The sequence below is a fragment of the Eretmochelys imbricata genome, chromosome 2 (genome assembly GCF_965152235.1).
Source record: "Eretmochelys imbricata isolate rEreImb1 chromosome 2, rEreImb1.hap1, whole genome shotgun sequence".
NCBI classification, from domain to species: Eukaryota; Metazoa; Chordata; order Testudines; family Cheloniidae; genus Eretmochelys; species Eretmochelys imbricata.
The window spans coordinates 266,539,811-266,565,646 of record NC_135573.1 but is presented as its reverse complement, the minus strand read 5'-3'; the positions used below and the strand labels follow the sequence as shown (position 1 = coordinate 266,565,646).

At 43.2% G+C, this 25,836-nt stretch overlaps 1 protein-coding gene across 1 annotated transcript in view; it reads left to right on the top strand.

The window, feature by feature from the left end:
• MAP4 (microtubule associated protein 4) overlaps positions 1-25,836 on the top strand; it is a 286,817-nt gene that overhangs the window by 205,767 nt on the left and 55,214 nt on the right. The window contains exon 13 of the mRNA XM_077808533.1: positions 260-4,777. Within this exon, the coding sequence (XP_077664659.1) occupies positions 260-4,777 (4,518 nt within the window). The remainder of the gene's footprint in view (positions 1-259; positions 4,778-25,836) is intronic.

Below are 25,836 nucleotides of genomic sequence, written 5' to 3'. Positions count from 1 at the left end.
ACAAAAAATGACTGTTAATCTCTGTCATTGATCTATTTTACTTACTTACCAGTAACACAGAAATTAAACATAAAACCTATTTTAAAGTTAGCTTTCTTAAACAGCACCACTAAAACTGGGTTTGGGGTTAGTATGGTATCAGTGTGTTTAAAAGTTCTGCATATGTGACTGAGGCGGTCAATAAAATAAAAAATTGGCTAACATCAGACTTTTTAGCAAATAGTTGCTCTGATACTTGAGCAAACTTCCTGTATTCCAGGTGTACCTACTGCACAAGTAAGGCAAGCTAACAAATCAAGTGACCGCAGGTTTGGCAGAGCAAAACCTGCAGCAGTGCCTGGTGCAGATGTCCCAGAGGAACTTCTAGTAGATCTCCTACAACAGAAGAGTAGTGACCCAAAAGCAGACCCCTTTTCTATGCCAGAACTTGGATGGGTCTCTGGAACATTCTCACGGACTAGGGCACCACATAAAAAGGCAGCCGGGCAGCTACTCAGCATGCCGTCTGAGTTTGTGGAGAGCCAGAGAGATGTACCTAGAGAGACCTGGGATTCAGAAGGTTCTCCAGTGATTGTGAAGAAGAAGAAGAAGAAACCGAAACAAAAGAGAAACCACCATCCAAGAACAATGGAGTTGGGGGATGAAAATGTAGGAGTTTCTAAAGCTCCCAAAGTTCCCCTCTTTGCTGCTGAACTGCAAAAGCCAGTCATTCCCTTTGTCTTGCCTGCTGAAGGTGTCAAAGAGCACTCTACTTCCTCAAGAGAGGGCAAGAGGAAGGGAACTTCAGATGTACCAAGGGATGCTAAGGTAGGAACTGAAAGCCACCTCTTAGACGATCAAAATATTATCTCAAGTCCCGCAGCAGGCCAGCAGAGCCTGAAAACTGAAGGACCATTTAAATTTTTGTTGGATGCAAAAGCTGGAGAAGTCATGAAACCAGAAGAAATGAAAGATGACAGTTTGTTGCAGTCTAAAAGCAAAAACAAACAGGTACCCTTGGAGAAGCTAGAATGCAAGGCAGAACACACTAAGATGGGGGATCCTGCATCAGCACTGACACAAACCAAACCTATGGAAATAAGTTTTGTTGAAAAAAACAAAAAGATTGAGTGTAAACATTCAGAGCATTCAGACCTTAAAGCATCTCTTTCAAAAGGCATCAACCTAAACAAAGTGGACACTCCTTTGGAGGCCAAACCTGTAGAAATTAGCCTTATTGATGAAAATAAAGAGATTAAGTGCGTATCTCCCAAACGTGTGGCAGCAGATGAGACCGTTCCAAGTGAAGTTCAAACTCCCTTTGGGGCACTGGTGGGAGAGAAACCAAAGAAAAGAGGTAGTGATAAAAAAAGCAGAAAGACTGAAAATGGTATCTTCAAGCAGCCTGCTGTTTTAGAGATTAAGACAGATGCAACCAATCTTCCTGCTGTAGCAAAGAGAGTCGACAAAACTAAAGAAACAGATTCCTTTGATAAAAGCCAAGAGACTGGCTCTGTTACTTCAGAGCCTCCATTGGAAACTGCAACAGATATTACCAAAGTACCCCTTATATCATTGGTCTCAGACAAACCTAAAGAGGGCATTGCTGGGAAAAACAAAAAGGCTGACTTCAGTTTTTCAGAGCAGCCATTTCTTTTGGAAACTAAGACAGATAGAGCCAAACTTCCTGCTCCTGCTGAGACAGTCGACATAGCTAACATAGATTTTACTGATAAAAGCAAACAGACTGGATTCACTGCATTGGATCATCCAACTGAGACAGATCCCAACATGGCACTGGTTACAGACAAACCTAAAAAGAGGGATAGTGATGGGAAGAACAAAAAGGTTAAAAATTTCTCTGAGCAGCCAGTTCTTCTGGAGGCTGAGAGAGACCCGAACAAACTTCCTGCTGTAGCTGAGACAGCTGACAAAACTAAAGAAATAATCTTTACTGATAAAGACAAAGAGACTGGCTTTGCTATTGCAGAGCATTCATTGGAGAATATGACAGGTCCCAGTACTGCAAAGGTGGCAGACAAGCCTAAGAAAAGGACTAGTGTTGGAAAAAACAAAAAGGCTGAAAAAAGTTATTTCCAGCAGCCATTTTTTCTGGAGGTTAAGGAAGACACAAGCAGTCTTCCTGCTGTAATGGAGAAGGATGACCAAACTAAAAAAATATTTTTCACTGATAAAGGTAAAGAGACTGATTTTACTATTGCAGAACATCTGTTGGAGGGTGCAACAGCTACAGTGAAGGTACAAGGTCCCACTACAATACTGGTAACAGAAGAACCTAAAAATGGTATGAGTGGGAAAAGTGAAAAGGCTGAATTCAGTATTTCAGAACAGCCACTTCTTTTGGAGACTAAAACAGATGCGGCCAAACTTTCTGCTAGTGCTGAGACAATCAGCAAAACAAAAGAAGATAGTTTGATGGATAAAAGCATAGAGACTGAATTTACTACAGATTCCAGTAGAGCACTGATGACTGACAAACCTGAAAAGGAGGACAGTGACAGGAAAGGCAAAAAAGCTGAAAAAGGTTCTTTTGAGCAGCCTTTTCTTCTGGAAACTAAGACAGACACACGCAAGCTTCCTACTGTAGTGAAAAAGGCTGAAAAAATTAAAGAAATGGGTTTTGGTGATATAGGCAAGGAGCCTATTTTTACTACAGCAGGGCTTCAACTGGAGAATTTGACAGATACAACCACGGTACAAGTTCCCACTATGAAACTGATAACAGAAAAACCTAAAATAAAGGAAAGTAATGAAAAAAGTTTCTTTGAGCAACTTGTTCCGTCAGATTATGAAATGGACACAGCAAAGTCCAAAACACTCTTCAAAACTAAAGAAACTCATTCCTCTGATAAAGGCAAGGAGACTGATTTTACTACTTTAGATCACCTCTTGGAGGATATAACAGATACAGCTAAGGCACACATTCCCATTACAGAACTGGTGGCGGACAAACCTAAGAAGAGGTGTAGTGATGGGAAAAGCAAAAAGATTGAAAATAGTGCTGAGCACCTTGCTGTCTTGGAGGCAAAGACAGACTCCGTTAAACTTCCTGCAGTAGTCGAGGAGGCTGATAAAATTAAAGAAATTCACTCCACTGATAAAGGCAAGGAGACTCAATTTACTACTTCAGAGCATCTGTTAGAGGATATAACAGATACAGCTAAAATACAAACACCCATTACGCCACTGGTGACAGGGAAACCAAAAGAGAATAATGAGAACAGCACAAAGGCTGATGTTGGTCTGGAGAAGCCATTTCTTTTGGAGACTAAAGTAGATACAGCCACACTTCCTGGTGGTGCTGATGAGAGAGTCGACAAAACTGAAGCTGTAACTTCTTCTGATAAAAACAGAGAGGCTGGATTTACTATTTTAGAACATCGAACGACGATAGAGCCCGGTTCAGCACTGGTGCCTAATAAGTGTAAAAAGAGGGGTAATGATGGAAAAAACAAAAAGGCTAAAAATGCCTCTGAACAGCCAGTTCTTCTGGAGACTAAGACCGACAAAAGCAAAATACAGCCTCCCATAGTAACCGATCTGGAGTACCAAATGGAAGAAATGGGTCTTGTAGATGAAAATCAAAATATTAAAAATTTCTCCTCTGAGCATCAAATGCTTTGGGATAATAAGGTGGACTTGTTCACACCCTACACTCAGTCTAGAGCAGCTGGTGTTGACAGAGTTGGCAAAGCTTATTCTATAGACAAAAATCAAGGGCTTGCCAGTATCTTTCCAGAGTATCCCATAAAGGATGATGGAAGTAAGGTGCCACTGCCTCCTGGAGTGGTTTTGGAGGGCACCAACAAAGAGTCCAGCATGGGTGACAAAAGGGAGAAAAATAAACACAGCCATTCTGAGCATTCAGTCAACCTGGAAGGTGAAGAGGCTGGTGTACCGGCTTTCACTTCAGTGAAGGAGGGTGATAAAATCAAAGTGACTAGCGCTGGGGAGAAGAAGAAGAAAGGTAAATGGCCTTCCTTGGATTCTCCAGTTAAACAGGATGCCAAGGCAGGAGGGGATGAAGTGCACACTTCCATTTTAGCAGAGATTGATGACAAAGAAATAAGTTTCACTGATAAAAAGCAAAGCACTGAGTGTGCTTCCTTGGAGCATCTGGTGAAGGAGACAGATGTCATAAAGGGAACAATTCCCACAGATGCCAAAGTAATGGACAAAATGGAAGGAAGTAGCTGTGCTGGTGAGAAGGATGTTGGATGCATCTCTCCGGAACTTACAGTGCAATGGGAGAATAAAGCAGAAGCAGTTGTTCTGCAGGTTCTGGCTGCAGCAGTGGTGGTGAACAAGACTAAAGAGACTGAGCTGGGTGAAAGAAAGAAGAGTGAACAAAGCTTCCCTGAGTGCCCAGTTAGTTTAGAAAAAAAGACAGATGCAGCTGAGGCTGCTGGTGTGATTCTGAGAGATGCCCAAACAGAGGAAATCAGTCCGATTGATAAAATTAAAGGCCATTCTGAACACTCAGAAGGTGATGCTGCTGACAAGATAGAGGCTGGCTTGAAGGTCTTCCAAGCTTTGAAGTCTGAAGAGGATAAATGTGCAGACTTACCTCAGAAAAAGATACATGGTTCTGGACAAAAAGTGTTGAAAGAGACAAAGAAAGAGGAGAGAGTCAAAGCTACGGAACAGATAAAAGGCTACATGAGACCCACAAAGTCAAGAGGGCTTCCTACTCCACCACCAAGGCTTGCTGTCCAAGATCGAGAGAAACCAAGGCAGCTGAAAGCCAATGGTATGAGTCGGCAAAGGCAAGAAAAAGGTGTGTGCTTGTGATTTGAGCTAGCAGCAGTAACGCAGACAGCTTGCGTGTGAGACCTTGCTACTTGTCAGTGCGTTGGCATGAATACATAACTGTTAATTCTGTGTGTCACAAACAAATGTGGCATGACTGTTTTGGCTGATCTTAAAAGGCTCTTAATTCTGCTTGCCTGTCTCACGGTGCTAATTCCCAAGTTTTAGAAGGATTGATCGTTTGGTTTGAATTCTAAAGCTGTTTCTTTGGGTTGCATTTAAAGTCCATTTATATATGTCCTGCCTTTACAAATTAAACTAAACTGTACTTTGAGCATTATGGTGAAATTAATATCTCAGCACCAGAAACTGAGTGTGCTATTTGTCAGAGATGCAGGACTTCCTATATTCAGTCTTGGACCAGTGACAGAGAAGTAGTGCTTGATCAAGGAAACTAACTGAAATTTGTTAGGTTTCAGAGTAGCAGCCGTGTTAGTCTGTATTCGCAAAAAGAAAAGGAGGACTTGTGGCACCTTAGAGACTGTAGCTCACGAAAGCTTATGCTCAAATAAATTTGTTAGTCTCTAAGGTGCCACAAGTCCTCCTTTTCTTTTTGAAATTGATTAGAAATTAATGGCCTATACAACTGGAGAGCAGGGAATTGCAGATTTCTGTAGTATGAAATGTTCCTTCCTATCCCTGGCAGGTTGTGTGATCTGACTTTAAAATCACATTAGTCTAATTACATCTATTGCTTTTTTCTCCTGCACTTGAATTCTGACCATTTTTACCTTCAACTATCTCAAAACCATCAAAGGTATAAAAATCTGTGCTTCATCCCAACTGATTAGCTTTAGGAAACATTAATCTCTGACTCTAGCAGCTTGAGAAATAGCAAGTAATTGGATTGATGTAATTTTAAGATTTGATCCCCCTCTACCTGTTAGGGCTACCTGTTACCTGTTAGGGCTAGAAACATTTTGGTGGGACCAGTAAAACTTTTCCAAGTGCCAGTCCTGGTCAGGATTCACAAAGAATTTGGATCTCTTTTGACCCAAGCTGTCTGCCTGTGAAATGGAGCCTGTGTCTTGGCTGTGTTTTGACGAGTATGTATATATGATTTAAAAACAACCAACCTGGGACTTACGATGCTACAAACCTCCTTTAAAAGTGTGCTCTTTCATCTTATCAATGAATTTTGATGTAATGAAGTGGCCTGGCAAGGGTACCTCATCCCTATCTACGAGCTGTTGTTTTTGCACTGTCGTTAAGGCATGAAACTTCCCTGTTTCTCTTTTAGCAGATTTCCACATTGTCAGCATGAATGATACAGCCGCTAAATTTAATAAACATGGAGCCCAAGTCAGCCTTAACATTCTGGTCAGGTTTTTGAGAGGTTTTGTAATTTTAATGAGTGTTGCATAACCCAGAGTAGTTCTATTTTGGAAGTGGTTGCTCTGCATGAACTTGTGCCCATAGAAGTATGCTGCATGATGGTACAAAGTGGAGCGAACGCAAAAGGCAGTGTCTTTAAAAATAAAAAAACCTTTATAATCTGCTAGAAGCCTTTTTGTTTCTCTTTGTAAACTGCTACCTTTAAAGGGATAGTTGTAAAGCTGGGAGATTCCTGCAAAAAAAGAAAAGCACTTCCTGACTGTTGCACAGGTAAATTTTACTGAAAACTGTACAATACATCAAAGGACTCCCAACTGCAGTGCAGAATGGCTACATGTAAGTAGATTGATATGTGGCTTGCATTTGCAAGTTAGTACTATGTAAGGCCACATAGAAGCTTTCTAATTAAGCACAATTGCCTCAATCCTTGACTACGCTAAGTAACACTTTGTAGATTGACAGTTGTTTTTTAGAGAAGCTGTGAATGATTGAGTTTATTTTGGAGATGTTGGTTGACACATTTCCGACCCCAATTTGAATGCACGTTCTGTCAGGTGCAGGATTGATGATGAGGGCTTGAAGGGATGGCTCTGGCCTCCGGCATGGTTCTTAGGCAAACTATTGTTGACTGCACAACATTTGGGCTGAGTGACAAAATGTTACTTTCAATAAAGCACAGAACACTGTGGGGACAAAAAGACACCTTTGACTGGCTCTTGTCCATATATTTGTGTCTTATTTTCTTTCCATCCCTACACCTTCTAACTAGTAATGAAGCAACCATTTAGTGAATTCCCAAGGACTATGAATATCCTAGCTTAATTCCTAAATGCAAAAAAAGTTTGTGTAAAATTTATTTAGGATGGCTCGTACTTTATCAAGTGAACAGTAAACTTGTGTCAGATAAATACAGGTTAAAAACATTGATCAGCGTGACAAAGATTTTATGAGGTTTAAGTAGTGTATGAAGAGTAGTCTTGTTTACTGGTTAGGGCAGGAGTTAGTGGGAGCCAGGAGAAGACCTTCATTCTATTCCAAACTCTCTCACTGATTTGCTTTGCCGGGGCAAATTACTTACCTTCTGTACTCCAGTTTACCCTAGTTTCTGTAGGAATAATACTTAACTGTGTAAAGTGCTTTGAAATCCTTGGATGAAAGATGTTATAGAATTGCTTAAATATTGCTATAATATCTATAAATAGAATAGCTTTATAAAACTGTAATTTTTATTTTAAAAAGCAAACAAACTATTTTAAGGTGTTTCTGGGGTCTACATAAATCATGAGCGTGAAACTTACCGGTAAATGTCTGCATACTTGTCACCAGAACGCAGATTACAATATCACTGTGTATTGTGGCTGTGGATTTATAATCGTCCATGAGATCTGTTACATATTTACATCTCTTGCTCTTCAAACTTATGTAAATTTGTTCATCTGAATACCACATCTGAGTATTTTGGAGAATGTTCTGCTAAAGATTAGCTACAGAAATTTGTTTAGCAAAACTAGAGGGCTGCTTGTGAGATCTGTAACTACTGTGTGCGTGTGCTCCAGTACAACAGGATGGCTTCTCTAAATTTATATGGAGGCATTTATGTAATGTTAGTGTTGCTATACACCAGTGTTTTATATAATGTAGAACATGATTTGATTTCTGCCCCAAAGAGCTTTTGTCGCTTCTTGGAAGACATGGTAATTACAATGCTGTAGATATCTTTATTTGATAGGACGGTTCCCTACATTTTATATGTGGATTAGCTACAAAAAAAACCTGTTAAAATGCTGTTGTGTAGATTGCAAAGTGAAGCATTCAGAGTCAGAAAATGGCAGATTTGTGATTGCCCATGCAGCTTTCTGCCTCTTGTATGATTGTTTACCATATTCAACCTTGTCCCTTCTGTTCCCTGTTACAGCCATTACTAGAAACATACAGGTATTCTGGAAACCTATTTCACATTTTTAACACCACTGGGCAGTAAGGATTATAACCAAAATCCCCCTGTTGTAGGGTGACTGCCTCCCTCATGACCTCATAGTGGCTGTGCATGTGGCCACCCCCTCAGTTTCCCTCTTCTAGGGTCCGCAGTAACGCCACACAAGCTTTCCAAATATAAATAGTTCTTTGCAAGGTTAATTTATTACAGAAGTCCCACAACCATAGTCCAGAATTTCCCAACATAGTCAAACTGTATGTTCAGTCTTCAGGTCCCAACAGTCTATCAACACACCATGTACAGTACAGCTCTGACATCTCTCAACATGTTCAGGCTCTCTGGTACAGCTCTAGTGGCATGCACCCCATTTTAGACTCTTAGGTTTGGCTCCAGCATATTTTACTACACCTCATCTCTTGGGTACATGTTTGGTGTGTCTCACCATGCTTCGCTCCTGCCCTTCTAGCTTTTCTGTCGTGTTTCCTTCTCAGATATGGTTCCAGCTGGTTCACTTGTCCATAATTCCCGAGACTTCAGCCCTCTCTGGCCCTCCGGGTTCAGTTCTCCAGCTCAAAGAGCCAGCAAGTATCTCCCCCTTCTGCTCTCAACCTTCAGCCCCCTCTGGTCTGGGGAAATTTTGTAAATAACAACCACCCCTCCCCGACTGCCTTCCACTTTCAGCAGCCTCATCTGGCTCCGTTGCTCAACCAAGGAGCTCTCTCTATTCCCTCCTTTAAGGTGATCCTCTCCCTAAAGCTCTCAACCTTGTTGTGTTCTTCTGGGCTCTCTCGAGACTCTGGATTATGGACTCTACCTCTCTGGGTTTTTGACTCTCCCTTGCCTTTGGGCTGTCTCTCATCTGTAACTCGCAGGGCAGCTCTGCCCTCCCTATTACACCAAACTAGGGCATATCTGAACTGGAACAGGACAACTGGGCCTGATTTCATTTCAGGGACCAGCAAATCCTATTCCTCTGCCATGGTGGTAGGGTCAACATTTATCAGGCAAGTTTTTTTTAGCAGCCGTTATGCTTCATTTTGGCTTGAGTTATAAGTAGGATTAGATGTGTAAAGAATGCAGTAGTGTAGGAATCTCAGTATGGACATAGACATCCCTACCAGTAACAATGCAGCTGACCTCATGCTGAGGAATGGAGACGGGGTAAATGATACTAGGGTTTCATTCTCCCAGTGTTGAACTATCCCACTCAGACTTCCAAATAGAATCATAGAATCATAGAATATCGGGGTTGGAAGGGACCCCTGAAGGTCATCTAGTCCAACCCCCTGCTCGAAGCAGGACCAATTCCCAGTTAAATCATCCCAGCCAGGGCTTTGTCAAGCCTGACCTTAAAAACTTCCAAGGAAGGAGATTCCACCACCTCCCTAGGCAACGCATTCCAGTGTTTCACCACCCTCTTAGTGAAAAAGTTTTTCCTAATATCCAATCTAAACCTCCCCCACTGCAACTTGAGACCATTACTCCTCGTTCTGTCATCTGCTACCATTGAGAACAGTCTAGAGCCATCCTCTTTGGAACCCCCTTTCAGGTAGTTGAAAGCAGCTATCAAATCCCCCCTCATTCTTCTCTTCTGCAGGCTAAACAATCCCAGCTCCCTCAGCCTCTCCTCATAAGTCATGTGTTCTAGACCCCTAATCATTTTTGTTGCCCTTCGCTGGACTCTCTCCAATTTATCCACATCCTTCTTGTAGTGTGGGGCCCAAAACTGGACACAGTACTCCAGATGAGGCCTCACCAATGTCGAATAGAGGGGGACGATCACGTCCCTCGATCTGCTCGCTATGCCCCTACTTATACATCCCAAAATGCCATTGGCCTTCTTGGCAACAAGGGCACACTGCTGACTCATATCCAGCTTCTCGTCCACTGTCACCCCTAGGTCCTTTTCCGCAGAACTGCTGCCTAGCCATTCGGTCCCTAGTCTGTAGCGGTGCATTGGATTCTTCCGTCCTAAGTGCAGGACCCTGCACTTATCCTTATTGAACCTCATCAGATTTCTTTTGGCCCAATCCTCCAATTTGTCTAGGTCCTTCTGTATCCTATCCCTGCCCTCCAGCGTATCTACCACTCCTCCCAGTTTAGTATCGTCCGCAAATTTGCTGAGAGTGCAATCCACACCATCCTCCAGATCATTTATGAAGATATTGAACAAAACCGGCCCCAGGACCGACCCCTGGGGCACTCCACTTGACACCGGCTGCCAACTAGACATGGAGCCATTGATCACTACCCGTTGAGCCCGACAATCTAGCCAGCTTTCTACCCACCCTATAGTGCATTCATCCAGCCCATACTTCCTTAACTTGCTGACAAGAATACTGTGGGAGACCGTGTCAAAAGCTTTGCTAAAGTCAAGAAACAATACATCCACTGCTTTCCCTTCATCCACAGAACCAGTAATCTCATGATAAAAGGCGATTAGATTAGTCAGGCATGACCTTCCCTTGGTGAATCCATGCTGGCTCTTCCTGATCACTTTCCTCTCATGCAAGTACTTCAAGATTGATTCTTTGAGGACCTGCTCCATGATTTTTCCAGGGACTGAGGTGAGGCTGACTGGCCTGTAGTTCCCAGGATCCTCCTTCTTCCCTTTTTTAAAGATTGGCACTACATTAGCCTTTTTCCAGTCATCCGGGACTTCCCCGGTTCGCCACGAGTTTTCAAAGATAATGGCCAATGGCTCTGCAATCACAGCCGCCAATTCCTTCAGCACTCTCGGATGCAACTCGTCCGGCCCCATGGACTTGTGCACGTCCAGCTTTTCTAAATAGTCCCTAACCACCTCTATCTCCACAGAGGGCTGGCCATCTCTTCCCCATTTTGTGATGCCCAGCGTAGCAGTCTGGGAGCTGACCTTGTTAGTGAAAACAGAGGCAAAAAAAGCATTGAGTACATTAGCTTTTTCCACATCCTCTGTCACTAGGTTGCCTCCCTCATTCAGTAAGGGGCCCACACTTTCCTTGGCTTTCTTCTTGTTGCCAACATACCTGAAGAAACCCTTCTTGTTACTCTTGACATCTCTCGCTAGCTGCAGCTCCAGGTGCGATTTGGCCCTCCTGATTTCATTCCTACATGCCCGAGCAATATTTTTATACTCTTCCCTGGTCATATGTCCAAGCTTCCACTTCTTGTAAGCTTCTTGGAGACTTGGTGGGATAACTCACATGACTGGAGTACTGTCATGGATGGTTATAAACTGTTCAGGAAGGACAGGCAGGGCAGAAAAGGTGGGGGAGTAGCACTGTATGTAAGGGAGCAGTATGACTGCTCAGAGCTCCGGTACGAAACTGTAGAAAAACCTGAGTGTCTCTGGATTAAGTTTAGAAGTGTGTGCAACAAGAGTGATGTAGTGGTGGGAGTCTGCTATAGACCACCGGACCAGGGGGATGAGGTAGATGAGGCTTTCTTCCGGCAGCTCACGGAAGCTACTAGATCGCATGCCCTGATTCTCATGGGTGACTTTAATTTTCCTGATATCTGCTGGGAGAGCAATACTGCGGTGCATAGACAATCCAGGAAGTTTTTGGAAAGCGTAGGGGACAATTTCCTGGTGCAAGTGCTAGAGGAGCCAACTAGGGGGGGCGCTTTTCTTGACCTGCTGCTCACAAACCGGGTAGAATTAGTGGGGGAAGCAAAAGTGGATGGGAATCTGGGAGGCAGTGACCATGAGTTGGTTGAGTTCAGGATCCTGACGCAGGGAAGAAAGGTAAGCAGCAGGATACGGACCCTGGACTTCAGGAAAGCAGACTTCGACTCCCTCAGGGAACGGATGGCCAGGATCCCCTGGGGGACTAACTTGAAGGGGAAAGGAGTCCAGGAGAGCTGGCTGTATTTCAAGGAATCCCTGTTGAGGTTACAGGGACAAACCATCCCAATGAGTCGAAAGAATAGTAAATATGGCAGGCGACCAGCTTGGCTTAACGGTGAAATCCTAGCGGATCTTAAACATAAAAAAGAAGCTTACAAGAAGTGGAAGCTTGGACATATGACCAGGGAAGAGTATAAAATAGTATTCCCCATGCCCACCCCTTCTATTCCCGCCCCCCCCTCAGCTGGTATCTGTGTCAACACTAAAGGCTTCCTGGGAAAAAGTCCCTCTCTAGCGTATATCTTAAGGAACAGCATACTACGAATAGTCTTGCTTACCTAGCTCTCCATGTTTTTGTTTTTATCCACCTGTTGTCTTCCTCACATTTATATTTTCTAAGCTCTTAAGGACAAGAACTATCTTTGTATGTACAGTGCCTATTATAGTGGTCCTTGAACCTTGACTGTGTCTTGTAGACAAAATGTAAAGGAGCAGCGTATGGAATACCAGTGTTGGGAGTATTGGCTGTTAAAAGGTTCTGAAAATTACCCTGTCGGACAGGGATTTGAAGGGCCACTTTGAGCGGTGGTCTCCAACTTAGCTTTTTATCCTACTCTCCTTTGTTGCCCTCTGCTGGCATTCTTCCAGCACCCTTTCCTTTAGCTAACAACAGCCAGCTGTCTCCAGAGTAGTCACCAATACCCATCATTGGCATAATCCTTTTCAGTGTGTAACATATCGTAGTTCACATTTTTAATCTGACAGCTTTACATCCCTCATATGTAAATAAAATATGTTCAACATCCAGTAGAGCCATCTCTAATTAATTACAATGTTTTCTTCTGTTCTACAACCACAGTGATGCCCTTTCTCTGAATGTTGTCTTTTCCTGGCTGTTCTGAATTATACTGGTGTCATTCATGCTGTTAATCTGTTAGCATTTCCATTATAACCCTCCTCATTCACACAGTTTCAATGGTTTATAATTCTGCTGTGACTTAGTCTCTGCTATAACTGAGTACGTAGATAGTTACACATGGCTGTCTAATGGAAATTATTGCCAAATCATGACCTCAAGCACACAATTCTGTGCACAAATGCCTTTTAATCAAATATGTTTGGTTTTATTAGTAACACAATATCTGCCATATTGTATCAGACTAATGTTCCATTCAGATCAGTATCTGGTCTCAAAGTTGGCAATATTAGATGTTTGAGGAAGACATTAGAGGCCCTATAATGGACAGTATTTTCTTCATAGTCTTAAGCAGTTAGTGATGAGTTTACATCCTGAAGCATAAAGGTTTCTATTCCTTACGATTTTTTTATCCTATATAGCAGAACTGCAGATAATCTTGTTCATATGAATGTATATAATTGTCACAGGGTCTGCTCACCACTAGTGTGCCGCCTCCTGGTCGCTGATTCCATGTCCGATTCCACCTTTCCACATCTCACCACACGCACTGCCTTCTCTTTCTGGCTCTCAGTGAGGCAAGGTATTCCGTGTTCATGGCTTTGCCCTCTGTCCAAGTCAGTGTGTCCTCCCCTGTCAGGGTATCAAAGTCTCTTTTTACAAACGGGCTGAGGCAGTCTTCTCATTCACTGCCCAGCCAGTGTCACTTCCCCAGTGGCTGGTGGGGGAACCAGGGCCCACCACAGGTTCCAGCTCAGGCACCCTCTAATCAGCAGCCAAGGTCTGTTTCATTTTAGACCTTACTGCCTTTTTCCTGAGCCTTTCCTAACCTTCTGGCTCCCCCCGCTTCTCTGGGTTTGCTAGCTTCAAAATTCCCTCTTCCCAGGAAGTAACTGTAGGGTACTTCCCTGCAGCTCCCTCCCTGCGGCCAACTTCCTGTCTATAAATGCAGCCCTCCTCAGCTCCCTTGTTGTTCAGTCAGGGGATTATTTAAACCACCTGATTCCCCTCGCTATGGCATGTCTAGTTAATTGGCCCCCTTAGCCTAGATGAACCCTTTCAGGGCAAATATGGGGTCAACACCCCCATCACAATAATCCTTTGTTAAATACAACTAAACTTTGTGTCAATGACTGTAAAGTGTGGGAAGTAATGAGGCATGTGAGTTCAGTGTACAGTCTCAGGCTTCAGGCCTTGTGTCAAAGCTTTAATAGGTTTGTTTTATTTGCAGTGAATGTTTGGCTGATCAGCAGGAAGTGTGTGCATCTGTGTCAACCTACACTCAAGTGAATATCCAAATTATAATTTTATGATCTTGGCTTTTAATGCCAAAGTATATCCTCAATCAATCTGATCAGTAAGATTATTGACTGTTATTGGTAGTGACAAAGAGAGAGAGAACGTCTCTCGGAGAAGCTGGCAAGGAGTAGTTCATCATTCTGGAAGGTGGCGTTGCCTTGGAAACTAGTGCAAAGGACTGCACAGAAACAATTGCGTTAGATAAAAAAAGAGGCATTAAATGGGATAAGTAATAGCTTCAGGATTGAAGCAAAAATAGAAACACTAGGCTTATTCATCTGCTGGGGATGGAAGCTTGCAGATTGGATTTTAAATCATGACGTGTTGATATAGTGATCTGGTCTGCTTTGGTATTGGCATTGTAAGAGCCTACGTAGTCATGTGTTGTACTTGTATCTGCAAAACTACTAAAATGGGCAGCAGTTCCTTGCAATCTCTTGAATTGAAAGGTGTCTCTTCCCTTAGAAAGTGATGGTTAAATTCAGTGAGACAACATAAGCATCAAAATATTTTAAGCAGCTAGAGATACTGATGGCTATAGGTGTGTTTGGTGGGTTTTTAATATTGTACTTAAATATATTTTAGTATATAAGGGGCTTTTCAGCTTTATTGGCTAGGTCATTTTAGTCTTTTGTGTGCGCAATGTACCTTTAAGAGGATTCAGGATTTAATCATGGCAGGAGGAAAAGTGTAGATTGAATACAAGTAGGTCCCAAACTTCCTTCTGAATAAATATGCTGCAGTTTCACCATTGAAAGGTTGAGAGAGGCTTTAGATAATAGAGGCATCTATTCATCTGGAAGCAGCACTGGGATCTGATTGGCTATGGCTCGTTACTGTTTCACTGCCTTTATCTGACACTTTCCTAAAAGAAAAGCCAGTGGGGAGTGATAAGGATTGTGAAACTCAGAATTCTGACATCCAAGAAATCTGTCTTCCTCAAGACAACTGACGAACCAGTAGAGGGGTGTGGAGTCTTGAATTTATACCCTCTGAAGACGCAGTCTTTTGCTGTCCCTAGCCATCATCTTGCTCTTTAGGATGCAACTTTCCTCAAATTTACTCTTTTGCTTTTTGCACGGAATCACTCAATCACGAATAGTTCTCTGGAGAGCTCCCCATCCTTTCCTGCTTATCCTTCACTGACTGATCATAGAATCATAGAATCATAGAATATCAGGGTTGGAAGGGACCCCTGAAGGTCATCTAGTCCAACCCCCTGCTCGAAGCAGGACCAATTCCCAGTTAAATCATCCCAGCCAGGGCTTTGTCAAGCCTGACCTTAAAAACTTCCAAGGAAGGAGATTCCACCACCTCCCTAGGCAACGCATTCCAGTGTTTCACCACCCTCTTAGTGAAAAAGTTTTTCCTAATATCTAATCTAAACCTCCCCCACTGCAACTTGAGGCCATTACTCCTCGTTCTGTCATCTGCTACCACTGAGAACAGTCTAGATCCATCTTCTTTGGAACCCCCTTTCAGGTAGTTGAAAGCAGCTATCAAATCCCCCCTCATTCTTCTCTTCTGCAGGCTAAACAATCCCAGCTCCCCCAGCCTCTCCTCATAAGTCATGTGTTCCAGACCCCTAATCATTTTTGTTGCCCTTCGCTGGACTCTCTCCAATTTATCCACATCCTTCTTGTAGTGTGGGGCCCAAAACTGGACACAGTACTCCAGATGAGGCCTCACCAATGTCGAATAGAGGGGGACGATCACGTCCCTCGATCTGCTCGCTATGCCCCTACGTATACATCCCAAAATGCCATTGGCCTTCTTGGCAACAAGGGCACACTGCTGACTCATATCCAGCTTCTTGTCCACTGTCACCCCTAGGTCCTTTTCCGCAGAACTGCTGCCTAGCCATTCGGTCCCTAGTCTGTAGCGGTGCATTGGATTCTTCCGTCCTAAGTGCAGGACCCTGCACTTATCCTTATTGAACCTCATCAGATTTCTTTTGGCCCAATCCTCCAATTTGTCTAGGTCCTTCTGTATCGTATCCCTCCCCTCCAGCGTATCTACCACTCCTCCCAGTTTAGTATCGTCCGCAAATTTGCTGAGAGTGCAATCCACACCATCCTCCAGATCATTTATGAAGATATTGAACAAAACCGGCCCCAGGACCAACCCCTGGGGCACTCCACTTGACACCGGCTGCCAACTAGACATGGAGCCATTGATCACTACCCGTTGAGCCCGACAATCTAGCCAGCTTTCTACCCACCCTATAGTGCATTCATCCAGCCCATACTTCCTTAACTTGCTGACAAGAATACTGTGGGAGACCGTGTCAAAAGCTTTGCTAAAGTCAAGAAACAATACATCCACTGCTTTCCCTTCATCCACAGAACCAGTAATCTCATGATAAAAGGCGATTAGATTAGTCAGGCATGACCTTCCCTTGGTGAATCCATGCTGGCTCTTCCTGATCACTTTCCTCTCATGCAAGTACTTCAAGATTGATTCTTTGAGGACCTGCTCCATGATTTTTCCAGGGACTGAGGTGAGGCTGACTGGCCTGTAGTTCCCAGGATCCTCCTTCTTTCCTTTTTTAAAGATTGGCACTACATTAGCCTTTTTCCAGTCATCCGGGACTTCCCCGGTTCGCCACGAGTTTTCAAAGATAATGGCCAATGGCTCTGCAATCACAGCCGCCAATTCCTTCAGCACTCTCGGATGCAACTCGTCCGGCCCCATGGACTTGTGCACGTCCAGCTTTTCTAAATAGTCCCTAACCACCTCTATCTCCACAGAGGGCTGGCCATCTCTTCCCCATTTTGTGATGCCCAGCGTAGCAGTCTGGGAGCTGACCTTGTTAGTGAAAACAGAGGCAAAAAAAGCATTGAGTACATTAGCTTTTTCCACATCCTCTGTCACTAGGTTGCCTCCCTTATTCAGTAAGGGTCCCATATGATATGTCTTTTCCTCCAAGTGCAGCACCTCTTTTTTTAGTATCTAGGAGGTAAAAGCCACATAAGAAGCCTGTAGCGGAGCTGGGAACAAAACTCAGATCTCGGGACTCCCAGTCCTGTGCTTTATCCACTAGACTCCTGAGGAGATCCAGAAATGAGGAGATCCAGATGTGTAGTCTATGAGGAGACCAGTGTTAAGAAGTTTTCATGAAAAAAGCATTTGAAGAAGAATGAGGGTGGTTGGTGCATGAAAACTGGGGGGCTGTTCTAAGGGTAGGGGACAGTATAAATAAAAGTGTGTGAGCAAGAAGGTATGTAGGTTGAAGCAAGGATAGATGTAGATATGGTGAAGTTGCGAAGAGGCTAAGAATGACAAGCAGAGTGGGTCAGCTTGACAATGTCCTGGGACAGCTAGCTGTAGGTTAACTGCAGTCATAGCTTTTGGTAAGAGCTGCATTGTGTGGTGTTGGAGTTGGACTCTTCACTTTATTTTTCCTTTCAAAATAATAGTTATTCTGTACAGTTAGATCCTGATTGACAGCTAACATATTTTGGCATGCAGGAAAAAAATTAGGATGATAAAAATATAGACAGTGTTTTGCAAACATTAAACTAAAACTTAAAAGAAAAGATCAAAACAAAAATTGTGTCATTGGGCTACTAATTGTGTGTGGTAGTACACTATGCAACTCAATTTTTCTGTTTAGCTGCTTGAATCTAATTTCTCTAGCACTGTCAAATATCTTGCATGGCATCCACCTGGCTTGGAAAGGAACAAAAAACATTAATTCTTGAGCAGTCACCTGCCATTCTATGTGTGCTGCTACACTAGCTTCTGCTACCTTAAGTCCATATAGCTCACCCCTTGGATTGGACCAATACAACCATATTGCAAAGCTTGGTTCTTTTAAGCATCTCTCTTAGGATGTGGTATATCTTCAGCAGAGTGTGATGTGGATGTTCACAAGATGCTGAAGGGAGAGGTGTGAGGGAGGAAAACAGCACCTCAGAGCTTAACAATTACAGTGCTCCAATGTCCCAGACTTGTACTAGCCAGTTCAGGACCTGTACCAGAAAAGTAGTGCTAATTGAAGTAGCGAAAATTCTCGCATCTCTTTCTTTGCAAACCACTAGGACTACACAAGCATCTTGTATCCCATTGGAATTCTGAGAACTGGTCTCTGCTTTCCGGTGACATAAAGCATTCCTCTCTTGCCCTGATCGGTTGTGAAATATTAAACCCTAAAATCATAGCATGCCACTTTGCTTCATTTTTCTTACTTTATTTTCTACATAATTATAGCTGCCACTCTTTCAAGAACTGCTAGAACTAGAAACCAGTGCTTTGAACATTAGAAAACATGGAAAACCTGCTTTCATCAGTGTAGAGCATTAATAGAACTCTAGTAAGTTGAGATCTGCTGCTAAAATCCTGTTTAGAACTGATTGAAGTGATGGGGAAGCAACATAAAGTAACTGAGATTAAATGACTTAAAGGTTTGGGATTTTGTGACCTGTCAGGTACGTTGGTGAGACCAGTATGTATACTTTTAGGACTAGCAAATGTTTCCAAGTGCTAGCCTTGCACCAATTAGTAGACAGGGAATAAAAATATTGATCTGTAGGTCACATTTCACACAGCAAGATGTCTAAGAATATTTAAATCACTTTAAAAAATGAGGTCTTTTGAGAATGGTAGGGCTGGTGGGTGGAAGTATTTTGGTTAAATGGAGGGTGTAGAAACTGTGGGTATAATTTACAGTACATTACTCATTGTTTTTAAATATAGCAACGTCTCAAACCCAGAATTCGAATACAAGTAGATGAATGTGTGGATCAGAGCGTGTTATCTCTGCAGCAGGTTAAATTCAGGGGGCGTACTGCAGCTCAAGCATTTCTACATTGAGTCTAAAACTAAATTTATCAAAATTAAACTGAAACAGGAATCATTGTTACTGTTTCCTCACACCAAGGGCAAAATTCCTCCTAGGCAGGAGTTTTTCTGGCTGTATGTGCAATGATCATTCTTCCTAAAGTTCTGTAATCTTGACTCAAAGAGGAGGGTTTATCTAGTCCAGGATTACTTCGCACTGGGCCTCTAAAGACAAGGGCAGCACCCCTTGGTGCTGGTAGGGGAATGCATCGCTCCAAGTGTCAATGGTAAATGATAGAGGCAATCTTTAGTGCTTTCAGGAAGTTCTCAGATTCTACTGGGAACGTCATTACATGTAATTAAATGTAATTGGTTTAAACTGGGCCTTCCTTCATAGATGTAATCAAAGTCTTTAGAAGATGTGGTCTGTTTAATTGACCTGCCTTTAAAAGCTATTTATTCCAAAATTAACAACAACAAAAGTCTAGATGACTTTGCTTCCTAAAGTAGCACATGTTCTAAGGCCTGTTTATCTGCTGTTAGGGCATTCTGAAGTCACTGAAGTCTGAGCCTGTCCCACATCTCTCTACAGGCTGAGCCTGCTGCCTGTCCTGCTTCCCATGTGGTTCACTGGGAGAGATTCACTGGATGTGGGAATTTCTAAGGAACAAAACGCTGCAGGATCACAGGCTAGTAACAGGTCGAATATGCTTAACAGTTACACTTCAAAATTGAGCACTTGGAAACTGTTCCTCACTTACTGGCCTGACCAAATTGGAGTCGGAGAGCCTGTGTTACTTCAAACAAGCTGGTGACCTTAGCAGTACCCTTCCCTAATTTGAGTATCTGTCTGGTCCTACACTGACGTAGAAGGAACTCAGGGCTCCATGGCCGTTAGGTAGAGGAATTTGGGACAGTGTGTTACCAGGCCAGCCTCTCTTAGCCAGCTCCCTTTCTCACCCAGCGGTTAAATGGCCTTTCCATACGGCATCTCAGCTGCCCTTATATGTAATCATACACCAAAAAGTGAAGCCGTCCTTGCACTTTATCTCCCACTGCTGGAAATTCCTGTTACCAGGAGCCTATATTCAGTTTGTAGTGAAGGGGATAGCTTAACCATTACAATTCAAGGACTATAATGGATAACATCTCCCCACCTCCATCAACCTTTTCCAAAGTGCATGACTTGAGTGATCTTGGTAGTCTGAAGAAAGACAGAGGAAATTATTTTGTCAGAGCAAGATGTTATCTATGCTGAAATTAGAGTTAGAAAAGTCTTCTCACTGATGCTCGAATGAGAAATTTTGATAGGTCATGTTGTTCACTTATTTCACTTCAGGGCACTTGTCTTAAATCAGCACAGAGCATGTAATGCTGAAAGTTAAAATATTTGTGATGGAAGAATTTAGTGCAATGAAAGTACTGTATAAGTTGATGATTTTTTAAAATGCCCAAATTCCAGGATGTAGTATTGAGAATCACAAAACCACTCTGAACCTGTCCCATACTCTCTCTTAAGCATTGTCCAGGGCTAAACTCTTGTGAGTTGCATTATTTCTAGTTAGAGTGAATGAAATCCCCATTTGTGGCAGTATTTGTGATCTCTGATACAGAAAGAATATATTAAATACATTGCTCTGGCAGCAAAGCTCCTCTGTCTCTGGGAGGCAAATCTCTGCACAGTATTGGTTTTTAGAGGGGAAACCATACTCTTGAGTATAATTTTTATCAATTTTTAGGAGTGGTTCTTCTCTGTTCATGATTGACTGTTCATGAACAAGGAATACTTATTTATATAATATTGTTTGGAGCAGAAAAACTGATTGTAAGCTTCCTTATAAATGGATGCAGGGGTAACAAAGTATATGTGTTTAATTACCCTCAACATCTGTCGCTGGAGAATCTATTTAGCTGGAATTGTTAAAACCACATCAGTGTTTACTGAGACCAAAGAAAGAAATTTGCAAATTAAATTTCCATTTTGTTTTTAGGAAGGGACAAAACCTGACATTTTTTAGGGTTGAACTAAAGTGCTTTATTTGGACTAGTGGTTGATTTCAGTAAATGAGTGCTTTGGGTAAGAGGGGGATGGGGAAGAATGAGTTTTGTCATGAATACAGGGGAATGGTATGTCGTCACAGACTCAGGCAGCCAGCAAGCTCGGCTTGCTTGTAGGTGGTATTACAGCTACGAGAGGGAGAGAAGCAGTCAGAGATGTCTCTCTCAAACAAGCAGACTGCATCTCTCTCAGAATACAGCCAGCTGTGCAAAGCCAAGAACACAGATAGCTTTTCAGAAGCCTACCACTGTATGGAATCCCAGAAAGACTTCAGCAAAACTAAATTTGAATGGCAGAGGACTGAGGGAAAGCTTAATGAAATTGGGCTAAATGTAAACTCAGGGGGACAGATTAAAGATGGGATTGTTAAAAATGCTGGCTTCACAGACGAGGATAAGCTCTGCTTCTTTGAAGGAAAGCTGGACAAAGAGCTGAAAATAGCTCAGAAAGACAAAAGAGAAATTGAGGTGCAGAGCAAAAAATACCAGGCAGCTCCAGGTCACCTTGAAAGCTGGTCTTTGATTTCTGAAGCATTTCCTTCTGCAGAAGGAAACTTGGCAAACCCCAAAACTACAGATTTCCATTTGGGGCAGGCAGGAGCCGAGAGACCTTGCACTGGGCTGGGAAAAAATGAAGCCATCACCGATCAGGAGAAAGCAGCAGGTAAGAGTGCGATGGAAACCAAGTGTCAGCAAGAACAAAATCTGCCCAACCTGTCTGTGTCAGAGAGTGATCCTGACAAATACATGAAGGAGCAGGAGATTAGTGTGTGGAATCCAAATTTCAACCCTATCCTGCCTGACAATTCAGGGTCTAAAGAGGCGACTGTGAAAAAAGATGGAGCCCCTAGCTATTGTGTAATAGGAGTAGTTAATGATAACTATCTACAGAGTGGATTTTGTTCCTCCCTGACTGCATCTAATCCAAAACCTCCAACTACAACTATAGAGTTTGCACAGGATGACTCCAAAAGTAGCTACTTCAATAATATCAGTGAAATGGAGGAAGAAAGATTTATGGTTGAGATGGAGGAAAAGCTGAGCTGTGCAGATGAAGACAATTTCCTGAACAGAGCTGCTCACCAAAGGAAGGCAATGAGGCGTGCAATGTCAGAATGCTCCCACTTGTCTGTGCCCCAGACCCTTAATTTGGCAGACAAATACCCTGAGCCACTGGTTAGAGAAGACCTTGCTACTGGCCTTCTCTCTCCTACTAGCAGTCTGACCCAGAGCTCAAGCCCCGTTATCAGAAAGCCAGGCGCTCCAATGAAAAGGTCAATGACTGTGTCAGAAGAGCAAACATCTGTCTACAGCCTGGGTGCTGAACAAAACAATGCGGAGTTGCCCAGCCTGACTGTGAAGGAGCATCAGTCCCTTCTTACGGAGGAGCCAGCTGCCAAGAAGAGAGAGGAGTGGAACGGCGGGAGCAGCACCTCTGTCAAGAAAGAGCTGGGCAGCCCCGGGTTGTATCACAGCAAACTGGAGCAAATCCCTGAAATCAGCAGCCACGACAAAGGGAGGGAGGAGGAGGCAGCAGCAGCAAACAGGGACAAGAGAAATGTCATTGATGAAGCTGCTAGCCTTGACTCTCCAAGAAGCAGAGGCAGTGAGATGGAATCCAGCAAAACTGTTCCACTGGAAAGAAAAGAAATTGAGGTCAGCAATGTGCAGAGCACTCCATCTTCCCAGCTAGGAGTTCTACCACGTGATGGTATGTTGCTAAATTTTACCTCCTTGGGGAGCGTGCAGACAGCAGCTAGGAAGGAACTGACTTGACAGATTGCAGGAGGGTGGGTGGCTCAGGAAGAATCCAGAGACTGACACAGCTTAGGTTCTAATAGGTATAACAAAGGATAAGCTTTGATTTAAGCGAGGAAGAGAATGAAATAACTGTAGTGTATAGATTGGATGGCTGGTGCTATAGCAGATGCTGTGGGTCAAGAAGTTGCTTGCCGGTGTCTTAAATCACAATAATAGAATCAAGAATTGATCGTTAGTTTTTTGCTCCAAAGAAAAGATTTTAGTCATTAAGTCTGTCCTTAGGGGTGTTAATACTAATGAATGTAAACAAAAATATTAAAGGGAATTTTCAAGTATCAAGAGTTGTTGGGAATTGTTTTCTCAATTTGCAAATCTGTCCTACCGTTTAGAAATGAGCATGTTATCAAAGTCAGAATCTTCCAGCTTTTGCCAAAAGGTCAGAAGATTGTGCTTTCAGTTTAGTTTTTGGCATCCTTTGACGTTTCTGCTTGGAGAGAGCAGTGAGACTAGCTGTGTTCTTCTTTGAATAAGAGGGTAAAATGTCTTACACTGTTGGTCTCTTCCTGGTAGCTTTATACTGTATCCAAAATAGAATTTCCCTCTCTGAAAGTGGTTATAAATGATAAAAACCCAGATCATGGTAGTGCCTTCTCCCATTGCTAACTGTCAATAGAAGCTTGTTTTGTTCTTTAGTCTCTTGTTTAGACAGTGGCATGATATATGAGGTCAGTCTGCTGGGATTTAAAAATTGTGACAAGTGCAGTTAATCTGTGTGTGTCTGTGTCCATGTCAGTCCCTGTCCCTCTTAAGCCAGTTAGTTGCTCTGTTATTATTTATGTAGCTGTTTTTATTCCCCTGGACTGTGGGTGTGTTACCTTTTTGTTTTATTTTGTCCCCTCTCTGTGAATGAGGAACTTCTCACAGAGGAGAAAAACACAGGCCCGAAATAAAGGCTAAAGAAGTGTACATGAATTTCCTAATCCAACGGCTGCTTTGTAGTTAGCTTGTTTACTCATCCTTCAATGGAATATCAAAGCAATTGAGAGGGATCAGATATTGAGATTTTGAATTTAAAGCTGAATTATAAACAAACTGTCCTGTGAGAGAGGAAATAGTACAGACAGGGAGCATAGCCAATAAAAAGGATACCTGATTTTAAAACCCCAACCTAATACTGTAGGTCAACACACTGAAAGCCCCCCCAGCAGTCATAACTGAATTATGGTCTCTGAACAAGATTTGGTGGTATTTCAACCACCAGGTTAAATATCTCTTATCTCTATTTTTGTGGAGTGTTAGTGACACCCAATGGCCAATTAGATGAATCCACAGTGTTCAGCTGCTCTACGTTCCATCCCGGTTATCCATTTTAGTGAGCTACTGAACCTACCTAGACTAGAAAATTCTGAAAACCATTCTAATTACAGACAGTTCTGCTGATGAAACAGTCTGTGTTTTGCTTTTTCTTCTAGTAGTTTTCTTCAGGATTTTTCTTTATTTTAAATCTTTTCATGTAGATTTAGCACTGGTGAAAGGTGCTTGATTGACAGTTCTGCAGCTTACTTGCTCTGAAAAAGTGACTTTAAAGTGGGTGCAGTGGCAGTGAAAATTTCCCAAGTCTGTTATGCCAAAGTATCTTAACCCTGATGTAGCTGAAGCGGGGGAGAGGGTATAAATCATTCATTATCATTTGTTCAGTCTGTATCTTCTCAGCTGAGCTTGCCAGCAAAGGGACATCAAGTCATGTCAATTGTAGTGATGGAGGGTGGGTGGGATTTTTTTATTGCTGATATCGGTTCACTGGGTCTAAAAATGAGACCATCAGCTTATTTCACAAAGTTCACCAAACAGACATCAGATGGCAGCATAGGTAGATCCCAATTTCTTCTTTGCTGGATTTGAACTAGATACCTAGACATCGCCCATTTGCATGAAAATATGATCTGTGCTGCTGAGTTGATTTGCTCTGGATAGTGGTTTTGAAATGAAAGTTAGGGAAACCACATTTTTGTGACAACTTAAACGTTAACTGATCCAGAGTTGGGCAAACATCTGGCCTGCGGGACCATCCTGACCAGCCCTTGAGCTCCCAGCTGGGGAGGCTGGCCCCTCCCCTGCAGCCTCAGTTCACCGTGCCGCCAGCGCTCTGGCCCACCATGCCTGCAGGGCAGTGTGGCTGCGAGCTTCTGCTGCTCTGAGCGGCATGGTAAGGGGGCAGGGAGCAGGGGGGTTGGATAAGGGGCAGGATGTTCCGGGGAGCAGTCAGGGGACAGGGAGCGGGGGTGGTTGGATGAGGCGAAGGTTCTGGGGGTGGGGGTCAAGGGACGGGGAGCAGGAGGGGTTGGATAGGGGGTGGCGTCCTGGGGGGCGATTGGCACAAGGGTCCCAGGAGGGGGTGGTCAGGGAACAAGGAGCGCAGGGGTTGGATGGGTCGGAGGTTCTGAGGGGGGCAGTCGGGGTTGAAAGTGGGAGGGGGCGGATAGGGGGCAGGGGCCAGGCTGTTTGGGGAGGCACAGACTTCCCTACCCAGCCCTCCATACAGTTTCGCAACCCCAATGTGGCCCTCGGGCCAGAGAGTTTGCCCACCCTGATCTAATCAGTTGTGATGTCACAAACATTTATATTCTCAAGGGATGAATCTGGAACATATCAGTGGCCAAGCAATCAGAATCTTGTCTGTGTGCACCTTTCTGGTTATGAAATGTCTGGTGTCAGTGAGCTTCTAAAGAGTCTGTTATGAAATTCAAGTCTGGTTCTTTGTGGTAATTCAGCAGCTACTGATGGTCGTATCCAGGACATAAAAAAAAAATCCATTTGTCAATGGCAGTTAGGAAATCATGGTGTAGCTAAGGCAACAACCTCTGCAGAACTTAAGGGGCAACATTTTCCAAACACAGATGTGTAAATTTAGGCATCTAAACCCATATATAGATGCCTAATTTTAAGTGAGCTGATTTTCAGAAGGCTGAACATCCACAATTCAAGTCAAAGTTATTGGCTATGGGAGTGTGCAGCACCTCTGAAAATCAGCCCACTTTTATGCGGGTGTGCAAATATTAATTTAGATGCCTAACTTCGTAGGCATCTGGGTTTGAAAACGTTAGGCTGCAA